The sequence below is a fragment of the Vigna unguiculata genome, chromosome 7 (genome assembly GCF_037176805.1).
Source record: "Vigna unguiculata cultivar grain cowpea cultivar isolate G323 ecotype 2 chromosome 7, ASM3717680v1, whole genome shotgun sequence".
In the NCBI taxonomy this organism is placed as follows: Eukaryota; Viridiplantae; Streptophyta; class Magnoliopsida; order Fabales; family Fabaceae; genus Vigna; species Vigna unguiculata.
This window is the reverse complement of record NC_140798.1, coordinates 38,256,432-38,275,165: the sequence shown is the minus strand read 5'-3', so window position 1 is coordinate 38,275,165 and position 18,734 is coordinate 38,256,432. Positions and strand designations below refer to the sequence as shown.

General features: G+C 28.1%; 1 protein-coding gene across 3 annotated transcripts; it reads left to right on the top strand.

Annotated features, from left to right (window-relative positions):
* Nucleotides 1-8,446: 8,446 nt before the first annotated feature.
* Nucleotides 8,447-16,076, top strand: BTR1L (binding to TOMV RNA 1L (long form)). 3 transcript variants are annotated; one of them, XM_028080271.2, is made up of 10 exons: nucleotides 8,447-8,617; nucleotides 8,713-8,858; nucleotides 8,936-8,950; nucleotides 9,939-10,177; nucleotides 10,264-10,370; nucleotides 10,694-10,887; nucleotides 13,778-13,902; nucleotides 15,127-15,222; nucleotides 15,308-15,369; nucleotides 15,497-16,076. In XM_028080271.2, the coding sequence occupies exons 2-10, from the start codon at nucleotides 8,771-8,773 to the stop codon at nucleotides 15,591-15,593; spliced, it is 1,023 nt and encodes a 340-aa protein (XP_027936072.1). In that variant the 5' UTR covers nucleotides 8,447-8,617; nucleotides 8,713-8,770; the 3' UTR covers nucleotides 15,594-16,076. The 3 variants fall into 3 exon arrangements, with proteins under 3 accessions (XP_027936072.1, XP_027936074.1, XP_027936073.1); XM_028080273.2 differs by lacking the exon at nucleotides 8,936-8,950; XM_028080272.2 differs by lacking the exon at nucleotides 8,936-8,950 and having other exon boundaries at nucleotides 8,477-8,858.
* The last annotated feature ends 2,658 nt before the right edge of the window (nucleotides 16,077-18,734 follow it).

Sequence of the window (18,734 nt, the reverse complement as noted above, 5' to 3'; positions counted from 1 at the left end):
ATTGGAAAAACATTATTTGAAATTACTTATATATATTTTCTGTATATTTTTTTTATTTAAATTTGGTCGAATATTGTAAGATTAGTTTTTTATTTCAACGGTGTCGGCTTACTGGAGATCCAACTATCGTAGTTAGTGTATTTTAAATTGATGTCATTAGTTAGACATTGTATTTCTTTTAGCTGTTTTTTTTTCTAATATTAAATTCTCATTTACTAGGCAACTATATTTTTTTTAATTGATATTATTTAAGATTTTCTTAGTCAATTTTTAATTATATTGTTTTCTTTATCCATGTCGTTTTTCTATGATATCTATTGACATTATTTATTTTTGGTTGGATATTTAAATGAATTGGTATTTTTTATCAAAAAGTGATCAGAATTTTATTTTTCTAAAATCCTTAGGAAGATCTTCGGTTAACATTGGTTAGGATTTTCTTTTTTCTAATTGAAAAATAATTGACCGACATTAATCAACATGATGTCAAGAAAACAATTTGATCAATGACATTAAAAAATAAGTAATTGTAACTAATGTCACTCAGTTTTAAATAATCTTGTGATATGATATGGATGAAGATTAAAAAAAACTTTTTGAATTTTACTTTATTTTAATTTTAGCTACGAAAATAACCCTCATATAAAAGACATCACCAACTTACGTTTTTAAAATATATTGAAATAAATTTATGTACTTTTGCGGTAACCAAAATATTTTATTTAAATAAAAAATAAAATCAATAAACTTGGATAATTTTTTGAACAAAAAATCTTGTAAAAAAAGTGATTAAGCTTATTTAAAGTTTAATGTATTTGGTTTCCTTAAGTTTCTTTTTTAATTCGCAATCAAAACACATTATTAAAATATAAATATTCTTACTAATTTTCTATAACCTATCAAACTCTAAAAAAAAATTTAAAAAACAATAGTGTTTCAACGGCTACTCGCAAACAAATCACAATCCCATGCACGAATGTTGATTCATTTGAAGTGTTACCCCGAAACAAATCATTAACTCGGGTCTATTAATAACATAAAACTAAAAATAATATCAATGTGATTGTTTAACAAGATAAAACAAGATAAGATAATCGATATACACAAACATTGAGTGACCGTATAAAAATCTTTCCCTGGTGTTAATTAAGTAATTAAGTTAATATGTCATGTAGTGCCACTTCTTCCCTTTTTTTTATTCATTCTATGCATCAAATAAAATATATAATTTTATTTCTCTATTTTTATTTATATTTTCGTCAATAATTTTCATTTATTTCATAATATGATCCCACTTATAATAATAGAGAGATTAAAGAGCAATTTTATTTTATAGAAATTTCAAACAAAGTAAGCTTTTCTTTATTTTAATAGGTTTTTTCTTTTTTCATTTTTCTTTATAGTGTTATCACTAATCTTTGATTTAAGGTTTGTATAGTTAAATAATGGCAAAGCGAGTTAGCCCGATTCATTTTGGCCTACAGTTCAAAAATGGATCTACTTTCTTTGATCATCTCGTCCCACGGGCTGAACTATATTTGTGACCAAAAAAACAAATTGTGATGAGTAAAATAAAAACTTCTTTATTTTCCCATAATAATTTATATTCATTTTCTATCCAGATAATTCTAATTAGTCTAATTAATCAAATACAATAAACAACAACAACGAAAATTCTAGCTAAAGTAATGACAACATATCACCTTACAAGACACGTACAAATTTGTTAACCTAAAAATGCATAAAAAGATATTTCATATTCGATAACTAAAATCATTATCTTATATACAATGACTATACATAATAATAATAATAATAATAATAAGAGGAACTTACAAAAACATGATGAATGGTGTGAAGATTGAAAAAGAGAATATTTAACTTTATAAACAGGTCAGCGAGTCAGTCAGCCATGTGCTGCCTTTAGTCCGCACGAGCTACAGGCATGTGCGGACTAGCGGGTTTAATATAGACTGCTTAATATAAATCTTTTGGAAATGTGCCGATATTTTGCTCATCAAATATTTTTGATATATAGATTGTTGTCTATATGTTTTTCTTTTTTTTAATATTTGTGATCGACGAAAATTAGTTTGTTTATAAATTGTTAATAGAATTGTTTTATATCAATACTTTATGTTAGATTTTATATTCTATAGTTTACCCTATATTTGTTTATGTATGATTACCTGTTATGGCTATATGAGCATATGTAGGAATAGGTAAAGGAGCACCATCTCGAGAATAAGATTTTATTTTTGAAGTCTTTATACATGTTTATATGTTTTAGGCTTTTATGTATTACTTGAGTGCTACTTTAAAATACTTTATAAACCATTGCTTGGATTGAATTATGTGTTCTACACTTTATATATATATATATATATATATATATATATATATATATATATATATATATATATATATATATATATATATATATATAACGATTTTTTAGTGTACATATTTATTTTATAATCTATTGTTTAAATAACATTTTTTAAAATTAAAATAATTATCTTATTATTTTATCTCTAAATAACTATTAATTTGCATTTAATTTTTTTAAACTAAAATAATTATTTTACTCTTTTAAATAATGTTTAATTTGAATTTAACTATTTTTACAATTAACTAATATCTCAATAAAAAAGAAAATACACATGTATAGATAAGAAACACATGGAATCATAAGAACAAAATTGTAGTTAGGTAAGGGAAAGTAGATTCGAAAAAAAAAAAATTGGTACAATTACATATTTGGGCTTGGATGAAATATAAAATTGGTAAGGCTAATTTTATTCAGTTGGATTAGATTCTTTATCCAATTCAATGCATTCATTCGGCTATTTAGAAATACAACCAGGATCACAAATAAGGGACTGGATAGGGACCAAGAATGCTTATTAGGAAGCAAGAAATGTGAGTAAGGTGTTTTGTCCCTTCTCTAGACAACTTAACCATGACAAGTTTTTAGTTTGCTGCTTGTTCTGTCCGTGCAGAAAATCAGGAAAGAATTTCGTCCCATGCAACTCTTAACATATTTAGAGACAATCTGGATGTACCAACAAGATCTAATGCATAACAAAAGTGTAGCAACAAATGGATATGAAGGACTGAACAACATATTACAGATCTGTTAGAGTATGATAATTGATTACAAATTCAAATTCAAACTTTTGACCTGATGTAACTTTATTGTCACTTTATGTTAAAGTAATGGAGAGTTAACTACAATTTTATTATATTTGATTATATGATATATACAATAGATAAATGTTTTTTATAATAGGATAACACGGTCAAAAAAACTCAAAATATATATATATATATATATATATATATATATATATATATATATATATATTATATTCTTTTGCACATCAAAAAATGACTTTTTCAAAGATACATTAATTTTAATAGACATACCCATTGTTCAAGACCCGCCAACTATATATATTTATGTACATGTATACAAATATAATTAAAAATAATTTTAATTTTAAATATTTTTTTTATTAAACTAAATTTAAATGCAAAGTAAAATAAATATTAAATTTAAAAGTAAAATGTAAAATAATTTCACGGGGTACGACAACATCATCAAATGTTTGATTTTATATTTCATACAATAAATGCTTTGGGCTGTTCACTTTCTATAACTGTTCATTTCGTTTACATTATAAAAAGACAATTTATTATAAAAATAATAAAATTATAATACATTGAAAACTTTACGAATAATTGTTTATATCTCACGTTTCAAACAATTGAGCTTGAATTGAAACGAGTGGATGTTAACTTGACTGAGTGTGGTTTTGAGAACTAAAACAAGTAATAAGAGTTTTCAACATCAAATTTAAAATCTCAAAATACATGTTGGAGGGTTGGTCTTTAAGATAGGTGATGACTAACGTTAAATATAGAAGTTGGTCGTGGATAAAAGTGAAATGAAAATCATCATTGATGAAGTTCCCATCGGTGATGAAGTTTTCATCGGTTAAAATAACCATAATAACATGAAATTTAAAATATAATATCTTAAGTTGTAAGTTTTTTTGACAGGATAACAACATAGTTAAAACATGTTTAATTTTTACATTTTTTTCTTAACTCACCGTCCATTTGACATGGTACTGGTGATACATATGTTAGTTCTTGAAATTCTTTTTTGGAAATTAAATAACGATGATAGTATTAATTATTAAAATGATAGTTGATGTCTTCACATTTGTATAAATAAATTAGTATAATTTTTTTTTTTAACAGTAAGGTTATATTTTATTGTTACTCGAATCGGATAGATACTTACTAAAATTTTATTTTTTTGTTGTCAATTTATGATATTTTTCTATGATTAATGAGATGAGGTTGCACCTAATTGGATTTTGGATGATATTGACATGCTTTCTCAAAAAGTTAAAGTTTTTATATGTGATATGTGTATAGTTGTATGAGTATCGATCTTTTAACGTGCATCAATTGAGTCAATTGATTTCTATGGTCAATTTTAAAGTAAATGTAGTGATTTTGGCAAGAAAATGAGTAAACACTCAAATAATAAAAGACTCAGTATGCCAGTTTTGTAAAAAAAACTCTAAAGGGTTTGACTTTATGGGTAAATAGAACCCTTCTTAAGCAAACATACTTTATGAAAAATTCAAAAATCATGATAGTTGGATTCTTAAGTGAGTCTTCCTTAGTGATAAGAGTCGTTGAACCAACCTTACACTCTTATTTAATGAAATTATTCCCATAAAATCTATTTGTTGTTATTTGTTAGGTAAGCTGAATTTTCATTTTGTTGTGCTAAGACCTTTAGCTTAGCAAAATTTAAAATGTGCTTAGTTGTTGAGTGAAATAATGTTTTATGAACTTAAAAGAAATGAAATTTTAAATGCTAAAACTGGTTGATTTTTTATTATTTTTGTTATAATTTAGAAATTAAAATCTTATTCTCTTTTGTTGGATTGCAGTTTCAATGTGCTATATATAATTGTGTGTTGTGCAATGAGAGGTGTAGTCACGCAGTTGTGTGTGTGTTTTATGCAATTATTTAGTTCCTATTTTTTTTTTTTAAATTAATTGAATTTCTATTTTTTTTAAGAAAAATATTTAATATAATTATTTTTATTAAATTGACATTAATATTATTTAGTAATGTGACGTGTCAGAATATAAATTTCTCGTATGTTAAAACATAAAACATCTTCTATTTTAAATGTGTCATGTTTAAAAGAGAACATGATTTTAAATAAAAGATAGATATAAAAAATAAAACAAATTAAAGACTTAAATATAAAATATTTCTGAAAAATTTATTCACGAGGAATATAAACATAATTATACTTATATAATTACCTATCTGTTGTTGAGATGTTTTAGTGGAAGGTTTAGTACAAATGGATAAATCACATATTACTAAAACACAATTAATTTATTAATTAAAAGATTTATATTAGTTTTTATTTTTTTATTTTAAGTAAAATGTATAATCAATATTGATAAAATAATAAAAAATTACGATAAATGAAACATAATGTTATCAAATATTCAATATAAAAAAAGATAGTTGTTTCTTCGAAATCAAATATTTAGAAAGAAATTATAATTGTATACATTTCAAATTAGAATACCAAATAAAATTTAAGTTTGCAAACATTAATGAAACCTAGTTGATAAAATTTAAAAATATTAAAAAATAAAATAAAAACAAAAAAAAATATTCAAATTAAAATATATTTTAAATGTGTTTACTTCAATTTTTTAAATTCTAGTGAATCTTTATACACTAATACAACTTATAATACACCACTTAATTAAAATCATACCAAAAACAAAAATTAAACTAATAATAATAACATTTTAACATAAATCCCATATCTTTTGAATTTCAATATATGTTGAATGGTGATAAAAAAAATCTTGACAATTACATCAAATTTTTATATTATAGTAAATCAAATTTATTTATACAATTATAGTGATAAAATCATAATATGATAATGAGTTATAAAATAAAATATAATTATATAAAATATATCAAAACAATATTTTACATGATAAAAATAATCAACAAATAAAAATATTAAAAAATATTGAATATCTTACAAACAATTTGAGAAACTATTAAATGAAATTGCACAAAGGAAAATAAATGTATAATTAAGGATATAATAAGATGAAAAAATACCTTTGAGATTTAATAAAACTTTTCAAATATTATATAGTAAAGAAGATAAATGTGTTTTATATTACCTAGTAAATGAAAGATCAATGTTATTGAACACTTAAATTGATAATGTTAGACATTCTTGTGTGAAAGTAAAATATACAATAAATAAAAAATACTAAAAAAGAATAAAAATATTCAAATGTGAGAGAGACATCAAACATATTTAATTGTCGTATATCATTTGAACATAATTAAAAAAATGTTATGATAAGATGAATATAACTATATATATATATATATAACTATAACTATATATATATATATAAGGTTACTTAATTGTCTATCAACATTTTAATAATTTAAACAAGAATGAAGATATGACAAAGACGAGTATTATGAGAGGTACAGGACGGGAAAAATATTTATATCTCTATCCTCATCCCCATAACCAATTGAAAAAGTCAGATATTTTCCATACCTAGTAAATGTCCCAACAAAATGGGGACGAATTTAGACAATATCCACAGAGGTGGGCTTATTTATCATCCCTACCTGTGACAAGGCATGTTGCAAATTTTGTCTTGTTTTTGTTGGTAGTTGGAAAGTCCAACCCAATTCGTTTTTGGTAGACCAAAGGCGGGGTAAACCAAAACGGACCAGGCTGATCATTTTATTACCCCTAATTTTGGGTCAGTATTTGAGTTGTTTATACGAATTTTAATTTTAAGAATGAGTTAAAAGACTATAAATATATTTAACTTAATATTATATGACAATACTAACTAAAGATAAAGAGAGAAGATGGATTTATATATACTTTTCACATATGAGTTATGGTTATAGTCATTGACTATATATATATATATATATATATATATATATATATATATATATATATATATATTTGACACCATTTTAACCCCAAAACCTTAAGACAAAAATGTTATGGGCTTTATTCTTATATAGTATTTAACTTTGTCTATTCTATCTAATATGAGATTTTGACTCACACTTTTCCTAACAATCTCCCCTCAAGGGTTATATATTCTTTCATATGTATTGGTTATAATCATGGTTATTGAGAGATTGTAGTTATATATATATATATATATATATATATATATATATATATATGATATTTGTATTATACATATAACACATTTGACACCACTTTTTCACCAAAACATTAAAATAATGGTATTATGAGTCTTTATTCTTATATAATGTTTAATTTTGTCTATTTTATCCAATGTAAAACTTTGATTCACACTTGAACTATTTCCAACACGATCGCATCGTATAGTTATTACAACTATATAATAACATGTAATCAATTGAAAAATTTTAAAATTTGAATATACAAACAAAGAAAGTTTATTATTTTTTTTTCCAAATTTATAAAAAAAACGTAACACTTAAATTAAGATTAAATTAAAGAATCAAACCGATACCATCTTATCTTTTGACATCGCTAATCAATATTAGGACAGTTTTTTTAAACGCTTGGTTAAACCGTCGATTAATAATGTTTTGTCCAGTTTACTTTTAATGATAAACAACAAAGTGGCTAATTAATTCGAATAAAGTATGTAAGTCAAATAAGGCAATTTCGTTATAATTGTTAATTAATATCATGAATAGTCTTTTAATAATATATTTTTCGAAACTTAATGATGAATAATTAAAAATAGTGGTTACACCCTAGTCATGGCCAACAAGGTCATGCTGTAACAGGGTGTAGGGCGTGAAATAATATTAGTTAGCGCATGAACGTTGAATACAAAACACGAGAAGCAACGGATTATTCTCACCCAGTTTTCTCTTCACTCCTCCACCATACCCTGCACACCGTTAGATCAAAATATCATCAAAATCATTTAAGAGATCTAAAGTCAGACATTTTAAAATTAATCAAACTATAAACAAATAGCATTTTTTATAATGTGTGGCATTTTTTACCATTATCGTTTTTTTAAATGTTTAACTCTTTCAAGTATGATACATATTTAATATTACGTCTTAAAATGTTTGAAGTTTTTGATATCTTGAATGTTTTATTTTTTTAATAAATACCTTATTTAATTAAAGTAGTAAAGTTTTTTTTTTTGAATTATAAGAAAATAAAAACTTTTAAAAATACAAGAGGAAATATATTTTAATCTTAACCATTTATTACATTTCATCGAACGGTTAACAAATTGCTAGAGAGTGCTGGGGAGGATCCGGTTCCGAATACACCGACTCACACCTCAGAACACGCACATTGACACATCACACACATACAAAACACAACAACGCAGAGAGAGATAGAGAGAGAGAGACAAAGGTCACGTTGGATATGTAGCAAGCAGAACTGCTGCACCTTCTTCTCTTCTCTACGCTTCCACCCACTCACTCTTCCGTTTCTACTCCCTTAATTCTCTCATAATTCACAATCCTCACGTTGAGTCATTCACATGAAACACTCGCGCTCCCTGTTCTCGCTCTCTTTCTGAATCATTCATCATATATAATCTCTATCTCTCTCTCTTTCTCAGGGAAGGAGAAAGAGGTTTCCATTGTCGTTGTTGTAGAAGAAGCTGAGGAAGAAGGAGAATGGAGTCAACGGAATCTTCCTACGTGTCTTCTCCCGAGGGACCGAGGAAGCACGCTGCATCGCCTCCTCCTAAATCGCCTTCGCTAGGTATCTGATCCGATCCGATCTGTTTTCTCTCTCTATCGCTTTCGTTCTTTCGTTTCGCTTAACCTTGCTCTTTGCAGCGGACAATAATGTAGGTTAGTGACTGAATGTCGGCGAGCTATTCCACGGTCAACGCCTTCATTCCCAACCCTAATTCATAACAATGGAGCTTCAGTGCTGTTTCTCGCTAGATTTAGATTCTGTTTCTATTTTCCTGTTATGAAATCAGTGAAGTAGAAGTGTTATTGTGTCGTGTGTGGATGTGATTTTCGGTTTTACGTTTTCTTAACTTCTGTTGTTTTGGTAATTGAATGATTGTTATTATTATGGCTTCTGAGTGGAGTAATTATTCCGTCTTTATTCTTTTCTTTGGTTTTTAATTTTGGAGATACCAAGCAAGGTAGAGGGAATACTATTTTTTGTTGTCCTTTTGATGTCATTGAAGCTAACGGAACTTTTTCGAAAACAATTTATATTCCAGAAAGGTTGGGAATTATTTCAGTTTCAATAATCTTGAGGCATATTCTGCACGCAGTTACGAAGTCTGAAATTTCGTTTTGGTTGTTGCTTTGCCAAAAAGTTTCTAAGATTCTGTATGGTATCGGTGGAGAGAATTCAGAATCGAGTTTGTCTCAATTTTTTCCTTTCAGTTAGGGTCGAAGGGAAGCATCCTTTCTTACGCTGAGGCAAATTGTGTTTTAATATAAATTTCGGAGAAGAGAATTATGTTATGGAATGCTTATGTGAATTATGACGTTAGAAAATTTTGAGTGAGAGACAAAGGAACTTTCCCATCCTTTGTTCGAGTATCTTAAAGCTGCTTATTTAAATTAAATAAGTGAAAGTATGTGCTCTTCCCTTGTTGTATATTCACTGAAAAAATATATTAGTGTGATTTGTAAAATGCCTACGTGAAATTATGTAATTAAAATTTTTCCAGACTCATGCGTGTTTTTTTTACTCTCATTTTCTAATATTTGAATTAGAAGCTTTTCCTAACTGCATCAATTATACTTTGATTTGTGAGCATGTAAAAGTTTTAAATTAATTCTGTTATTAATTTCATGTTCACTTTTTTTTCAGATTCTGAGGAGAAGCCAACATATATTAGGTTTCTTGTATCAAATTCTGCAGCTGGTTCAGTCATTGGAAAGGGTGGTTCAACTATCACTGAGTTTCAGTCACAATCTGGAGCACGAATCCAGTTGTCACGTAATCATGAATTCTTTCCTGGAACTACTGATAGGATTATCATGGTATCTGGTGCGATAAATGAAATACTAACAGCTGTTGGACTTATTCTTTCTAAGCTGCTCAGTGAGGTAATTTCTATGATGTTGATTTAATTAGTTGTTTGAAGAACAGATGTCCTGCATGCATCTGAAATTATTTTGCTACCTGTAATTAGCTTCATAGTGAGGATGACAATGATGCTGAGCCTAAAACAAAAGTGAAACTTATTGTTCCCAATGGTTCATGTGGTGGAATAATCGGAAAGGGAGGTGCAACCATTAGGTATCATCACTCTTCTTTGTTGTCTTTATGAGGCCTATTTGTTTGCCATGTATGTAAAATATGTTCTATATAAGTAGTCTTGATGCTTGCCTTTTTTATTTACTTTTCTGATATATCTTGATTTCGACTGGTTATATTTCCTGGATGGATGCTGGTTCTTTGTTGCCTGAGCTTCTATTTCCCTTGCTGCCCCCTCCTGAAAAATAGTTCTTGTTAGGTCAACTGTTATTTTCACTGTTGGAACCTTTCTCTGTTTTAATGTTATTCATTATCATAGACTGAGATAAAAAAAACTTAGCTTTTACTTTTTTTCCATTGATTAGATCATTTATTGAAGATTCTCAGGCTGGCATTAAGATATCTCCTCAAGATAATAATTACTATGGACAGAACGATAGGCTAGTTACCCTGACAGGAACTCTCGAGGAACAGATACGTGCAATTGAATTAATTGTTTCTAAGTTAGCTGAAGATCCTCAGTATGCACAGTCCATGAATTCTCCATTCTCATATCCCGGTTAGTGACACTTGTTCATATAGTGCAATATCTGTTATCCATTTGTGGATTTTGCTATTACATCATGTATATTTATTTTTGGAGAACCTAATATGAACGACGGAAGTAATTGCTGATGCTAAAATTACCCATAATATCTTATATCATCTGTTTCTCTATATGTATGGAAATCTACAATTGTGGTTTTCTTCGTTGCAAGGAGAGAAATGGGGCCTTACTTGAATTGTCATATCATGTTCATTTTTTCTTAGTTTAGTTTATGCTTTTGTACATTTTACCTTTTTTGTTTCGAATCAATGAGATGCACCCATCTGTCATTCTACTTTATTGTTTGGTTAAAGGATAGCCATGGCGGGAGAATGTCCCCTCTTGAACGTTGAGTAGCATATTATTTTATAATATAACAGTTGAAGTTTATAACATAATACATTTGCAATACCTATTGATCCTACTGAGCAAGACTTGTGTATGAAAAATTGTAAATAACAAGTGTATGCTTGCTTCAGAGTTCAGAAACTGCACTGTACTGTCCAGTTCAACATGTAACTCATCATCTACCCAGCTTTGATGATCTAGTCAGGTTTTATAATCATAAACCTTTAAATAATTCAAACTGTTGAAAAAGTTGTGAATTGAGCGAGATCTGTTCAAACATTTTGAGTGGTGAACAGTGCCTATCGACTCAGTGTTTTGCTGCCCATCTCAAGCTTCCACTTTATCTCTATCTGCTCAAGTCACGTCCCCGCATATCCAGTTCTTTAGTCAGTTCTGCACCAATGGCTGCATCTTTGGTTACTTGTTAGAAGCTCTTACTGTTACTGCACCTGATATTTGTAGGGAAAAATTATTAGAAAGAGACTAAAATTTAAGAGGACGTGATAAACTGTGTTGCTAAATGGGTTTAAACTATTCAATGGAGAGAAAGTAGTACGATGGAAATCTAATAACGTAATTAAATAGTCTTTTTAATGACTACTGATATATTCATTTCTACAATTGGAGACATCCAATATGGACTATATTGATTAAAAAAAACTGTAGATTCATAGTGAAGCATGCATATAGTTATTGCTTAGTAATTGGTATAAATGGTTGATGTGTACGTGTATTGCAATTTTAATTATTAGTGTGTGTATCAGTCAATAGAAATCTAGTTTGCTCCTACAGAGATTCGTAGCCTTTGATTTCGTTTTCTAATAAATTCCAATACTAAATTTTTGCATCAAGTTGTTCCTTTTGTAGGAAAAAATTGATGTTAAAAAATTGTTTATCAACTATTGACATTGGAGGACTATTTTAGTGCATTTTTCATTATAGGACCAAACTGATGGCCCGTCTGTCTTTGGGTAATCAAAATCCCTCTCTCCACACACACACAGTTTAATTATACGTCTGTTTGGCCATGCTAACCATTAAATTCGGAAGCAGTGTTTCTTCAATGACTGGGTATATTTTCATAACCTTGAGAGTAATTATGTAAAATAGATATGTTTTGAAATAATATGATTTTTTAAATCCTTTTTTACTTATTATTACCTCTTCATTTTCCATTTATTCTTCATACTCACTAATTTATCAGCTACTTTTTATACTAAACTTTTTCACATCATTCTTTTATGCTTGTATTCACACTTGTACTACTTTGCACATATGCTACTGCCTTCTTGCTGTGTGTGTTCACACAATTCCAAAATAAACCATTAGTATATTTTCTCCTTGTAAATAAAGTTACGGAACTTTAAGTGCAGTGAATTAAAATTAATAAAAGGAGAGTTAAAGTTCTCTCATGCTCTGTAATTAATCTGATTGTTGGTGTGACAATGTTAAGGTTATACTTCATGGTTCAAAATTGTGTGTTTTAATTTCTATCCTTTTTTTTGTGCACTGGAGTTGTATCGTTGTTGTTGGTATATGTTTGAGATCAGATCCATGTTTTAATTTTGAATGATTGTGAATTCGGCTTTAATTTTGCATTTAGCTATAAGAATACTGCCTAATTTGCTTTAATTGTATGCTCCTTTAAACATGTATCTTGCTTCACTTGATGCACATACTAACTATGCTCTGTGTGGCTTGGATCTGCACAACCGTGATTTGGAAGTCATCATTTCCAAATTTAAGTCAGATTTTCTTGGTAGCATTATTATTTATATTTAATGCAGTACTGATTATCAAACTCATATTTGCATAAATGTTTTGGCAGTAAAAACGATTTTTTTGTTTCTTATTGCAATTTTAACTCTGTCCTGATATGCGAGTTCGTTTCCTAATTGATTTTCTGTAAGGAACAGTATATATATATTGAGGCAAGTTCTTCCCTTTTGTTTTGCTGTACCTCGTTCTAGTGAACTGGTCTTGTAAATTAGAGAATCTGTTACTTTGATAAGGTGAGTCATGCATTGTTCACATTAAATTATTAATCTTCATATCTTGTCTCTTGACCTGAATTGTGGTCAGTCAACGGAAATTCCACTTAGTTCTTAAATTTAGTTTAATTATAAATACTGAGATTGGCAAGGATATATTGGTCACTTCATCCTAGTCAGATTCTTTGATATCATGTAAGAATCAACTGTTCAATTCAACCAAGTGCTTAACCTGTTGGATTGACGCTCAATTCTGGATTATATCTCTAACAATGGTATTTATTGAAACAAAGCAGCAATATGCAACTATGGATATCTCTAACAAAGCTACAGTAGAGTAGAAAGTATACTTCAAATATGATCCTTTTTTTTTGTAATTTTGTATTTTAAAGCTAGGTTCTCTTTTTTATGGCGGTGAAAATGAAGATTTAAAATGCCGTGCTTTGTATAAGTAGTTGTGTTTTGTAAGGAATCATAATTGGTGAGTTTGATCCTAATTAAAATTTATTTAACTTAAACATCAGGTGTATACTTCTCGGGTTATCAGGGTGTTCCATACACATATGTGCTTCCATCTGTTGCACCACCTGCATACAATGCAGTGAATTACAGACCAAATGGTGCCGGAGCTAAGTTCCAGAACAACAAGGTTCTTCACTTACCATTCATTTAATCTTGTTTGAAATTTTTCATGTTGTAAGTTGCCAAATTTTCAGACACACACACACTCAAGAACAATGAAAGATTTTAAATTATATTAATTTATTTGTAATCCTTGTTAATATGCCAATTTTTTCTTTTTAAATCCATGGTGACTTGACAATTTAAAAAACATGATATTCGACGTAGCATTTTTAATGACATGCCATTTTTGTGATGTGGCAATTGCTGCCATCAACGATGAAACTCTGTTGCTACAACAGGTTTTCTCCACAGATATTAACACGAGGGACCAAAAGTGTGTAGGGAAAAAACAAAAATAGTATGTGTGCAAGGATTAGTTGCGTATTTAATTAAGCCTTTGCACTAAGAGTCCAGAGTTGACTAGATGCTAAAATAAAGGCCATGAATCTGGTTAAAATTTATTTCACTATGCTATAAATGTGATTTTAATCTAGCTGTATATGGTTTTTTATCAACATTAGTTAAAAGGGTAACCTTGTTCGAAGTTAGGATGCTTTGACAGTCCAATGAGTTGAACCAATCAGTTCAACATTTCAGGTGATTTTGGACCTGTTTGGTTTGCATGAGTATGCAGGTGTGTGTGCAGTTAGTTAGGTTAGTTGGTAAAAAATACCAGGGCTTTTGTTAGGAAGAATGGGAGTGGGCCTGTGATTGGTTAGGCCTGTTAAGAGTGACTTTATGTTAGCAGACCAGTAGGTGTATATAAATAGTAAGAGGGTTGAGGGATTTTATCCTGTCAGTTGAGAGCATGAAGTCCTTTGGGCATTAGGAACTGCTGACTCTCAACTGTTGTGCAGTGTGTGCTCTCTTCTATAGATTGGGATTTCGTCCCTATTTTGTCTTTAGTTCAGACACCAGTTCCTATCGGTGTGTGTGTGTGAAATCTTACAAATATATGGAAATACTACTTTATGAGACTTGAAAATAAGAACATAATAACAATATTAAAATCGTATAAGAACATAAAATAGTTTGTCAAATAGAAAAAATAATTGAGTCTCAAGCTTGAGAGATCTGTTACCATATTTGGCTCACTTTTCTTACAATATCTATATTATTTTTCCCTTAATCAATATGTTATCGTGAAATTTTATATATAATCAGTGGTGAATGAGATTAACTTTAAATCCTTGCATCCTCATGCAGTGATTTGCTTTATCAGTTTCACTTACATTGTCTTCTGTTCCAGGAGGAGCGGAGTAACTCGGTGACCATGGGTGTTGCAGATGACCATATAGGATTGGTTGTTGGTCGTGGTGGAAGGAATATTATGGAAATTAGTCAGGTTTGTTACGCCTAACAACATTCCTATGTATTTATTGTGATTACTAAATAAAATAAACTGACTTGAGAAACGCCTGCTTTTTCAGGTTAGTGGGGCGAGGATAAAGATATCAGATAGAGGTGATTACATTTCTGGAACAACTGATAGGTGGGAATTTGTTCACACAAGATTTTACTTTGCTTCATATCCTAGTATAACAAAAATTATTAAGCAAATGCCTGACAGAATATGTTTACCGTAAATATTTTACACGTTTCGTGCTTTTTTATTACAGGAAGGTTACCATAACAGGAGCCCAGAGAGCTATTCGTACAGCTGAATCTATGATATTGCAGAAGGTTGCTTATGCTAGTGAGAGGGTGATCGAGTAGTTTGCAAGTGCACTTGTCTGCTGTTAGATGCTTAGTGAATCTGCTTGCTAATTGCTTATACATTTGCTGAATTTTGGGATTTGTTTACATAAATTATCATCACATGATATACCTTTGGAGGTCTTTATTGTAGCGGGAGAGGGCAGGAATTTTTTTTCTTAAATTGAGAGCGGTCTTATAGAATTTCTTCTCAAACCCCATCAACAGACAAGTTCGATTGGAAAGTTGACGCTCATTTCCAAAATGTAGTATTTAGAACTAAATTCTTTTTTTTTGTAAGTCAACAGGTGCTAATGTCTTATATGATCTGTATCCTCAATCACTAGCCTGAGATAGGATTTGAAAATTATTTTGTGATAGCATTTGAGAATCAAGAATTCACTTGTGAGTTGTTAGAACCTCAAGCCCGAATTATGTTTCTAATGTTGACGATTTACTAGCCGCTATTTATTAGAATATCTCAATAGCAGTTTTTCGCTTTCAGATGCTCTTTTTAGCTAAAATAAAGTCGTTTCTTTCTTAAACTGTCCATCAGTTTTGTGGCATTTGCAACAGGTTATGCTGATTCTTTTTTTAACTACGTGTTTGCATTTGTACAGTTTTCTTCGAAAGTGCACCGATAAAAGCATTATGTTCTTTTCTTAAAATAAAACTAATCCGTCAAATGTGTATAAAGGTTTGTATCATTATCTTATTTTTTATGCATTGGTTATTCTTTTAAAAAGGTTAAACGTTACTCTCTTTTAGTTGCGGAAAGAAAATAGGTTATTATGACTGTTTCATGCATGTCTCTACTTGTGAAGTCTAGGCCTTTTTTTCCCCTACTATATATAATACAATCATAAAAAGACAAAGAATAGTGATGAATTCCTCACTACTGCTTCTCGGATGGAATATGATTATGCTTATGATCCTAGTGAAGTAAAGATTGGTTTGTAAATGCAAAAAAAAGGTCTTGTGCTTAAGATAAAATGATCAGGGCGTGTATTTTAGTTTATACTAAACTAAGGAAGAAATATTGCCTTACACAAAGTAAAAATAAATTTTCAGTTTGATGAAGAATAATTTGACAGTATTTGAAGCTATAATAGTATCGGGAAAAAAATAAATCTTATTAAATATTTGAAGTTGTAATAATTAGGTTATTAACTTTAAAGATAGCTTTGATAGTCGAATCTAGTTACATAAGAAGTTTTGTTAAGATTATAATCAACCGAGTAGGTAATAATTCATGAAGCTTGATTGAGGAATATTGTTTCAAGAAGATAAACATTATTTATTTTTATTACGAAAATGTATGACATTATCCATGCCAATGCAACTATACTGCTATAAGCAATTATATAGTATGTTTCTATATAAACATACTTTCCACGTTTGACATAAACACATAAAGCATCAGAATTATAATTACAAAATTTTAAATTATTTGTAATTGGACCTAGAGTTATAAAAGGTTACATAATAGAAAAATTGAGGAGGAGATAACCTTTCTTTTAGATTTAGACAATAGGAAATCAAGTTCATAAAACAAGATTTTGATTATTTTTAATAAGATTAAATATTAGCATACCATTTTTTTTAAATAAAGTGATCCATGTCTTGCTAATTCTGGAATTGTTGTTTATATTTCTTCATGGTGTCTTATTAATTGTTTTATCAATTAAATAGTAAATATGAAATAGTTTGTAGTTAAAAGAAATTAACAGCAATTATCTTTCCTAACTATGCAATAAAGTAATGACAATTTAGCAATAAGGCACTGATTGTACGACGAAAACTATATTTGATATGTATGCAAGTGGAAGAAATTGTATGGTCAATTTCGAATTTGGTCCTCAGTCTTGACTTATTTACAACACAGCAAATAGCTTCCTGCATGAAACATTTCAATATGTGAAGCTCTCTATTCTTGTAATTCGCTTGATATAAATTGACATTCTGCACTCGACTTCTGACAAAAATTATGATTAACCTTAAATGGAATATGTAGACATGCATAAATTACTTTAATAACTTTATACCAAAGTTCTTGCAATTGACAGAGGGGGGCCATGGCCCCCCAAATTTTTTTAAATCTATATATTTTAATATATAATTTTAAATATATTTTTAAAAATTTAATATTTTTAATATATTGTATATATTTTATTTTCTAAAAGTTTTTCATATATATATATATATATATATATATATATATATATATATGTGTGTGTGTATAAAAGAATTTTATTTTTCACATTTTCAATCTTATCTCTTAAATATTTTTTTTAAATTAAAATAATTATTTTATTAATATTATATCATTTGTTTAATTTAATCATATTTTTATTTAATTATTTTTTAGATTTTATCATTATAAATGAAAATTAATTATAATAAAATTATAAAAATATTTGTATTTAATTTTATAATTATAATAATAAGAATAATTATTTTTATTTTTATTTTTATTTTTATTATAATTAAAATAAGTAAATACAATATTTTTTATTAGTGTATATAAAAAAATGGATATTATTCGTTTGGTTCCAAATTTTTTTCAAAAATATTAAGATGGTTTTTCAATTTTCTTAGTTTCAATTTAATTTCGATTTTTTAAAAAATGATACAATTTGGTCATTTTTTGTTAATTTTTATTGGGTGAAGATTTTTTAATTAAAATTGAAGGTGTGAATAAGGATTATTTGTTTCATTGATGTAATTGACATAATTCTGATGTTAATTTTGATGAAAAATCTTTATAACACTTCAAACAGATTTAATAAAAAGAACCAAATAACCAAATTATATCAAGTTTAAAAAATTGGGATAAAAAAAAATTAAATAACCAATTTGATATTTTTAGACAAAAAATGAACCAAAAGAATAATTCAATCAAAATTTTGATACCTCAAAAATATTGATCGAAGATCCGTCGCTTAACTGTACCATATATATATATATATATATATATATAAATAGTTAAATATTGTTTTTTTAATTATATAAGGAGTTGAATGAGATATTATGTATGACATGAGTAACGGATAAAGCTGCACGAAAAATTAGTTGATGAGAAGTTTTTTTCACCCCATTAATATTATTACATTTTTTTGTCAGTGTATTAATAGGAAAATGGAAGTAATAAATAAGAGAATG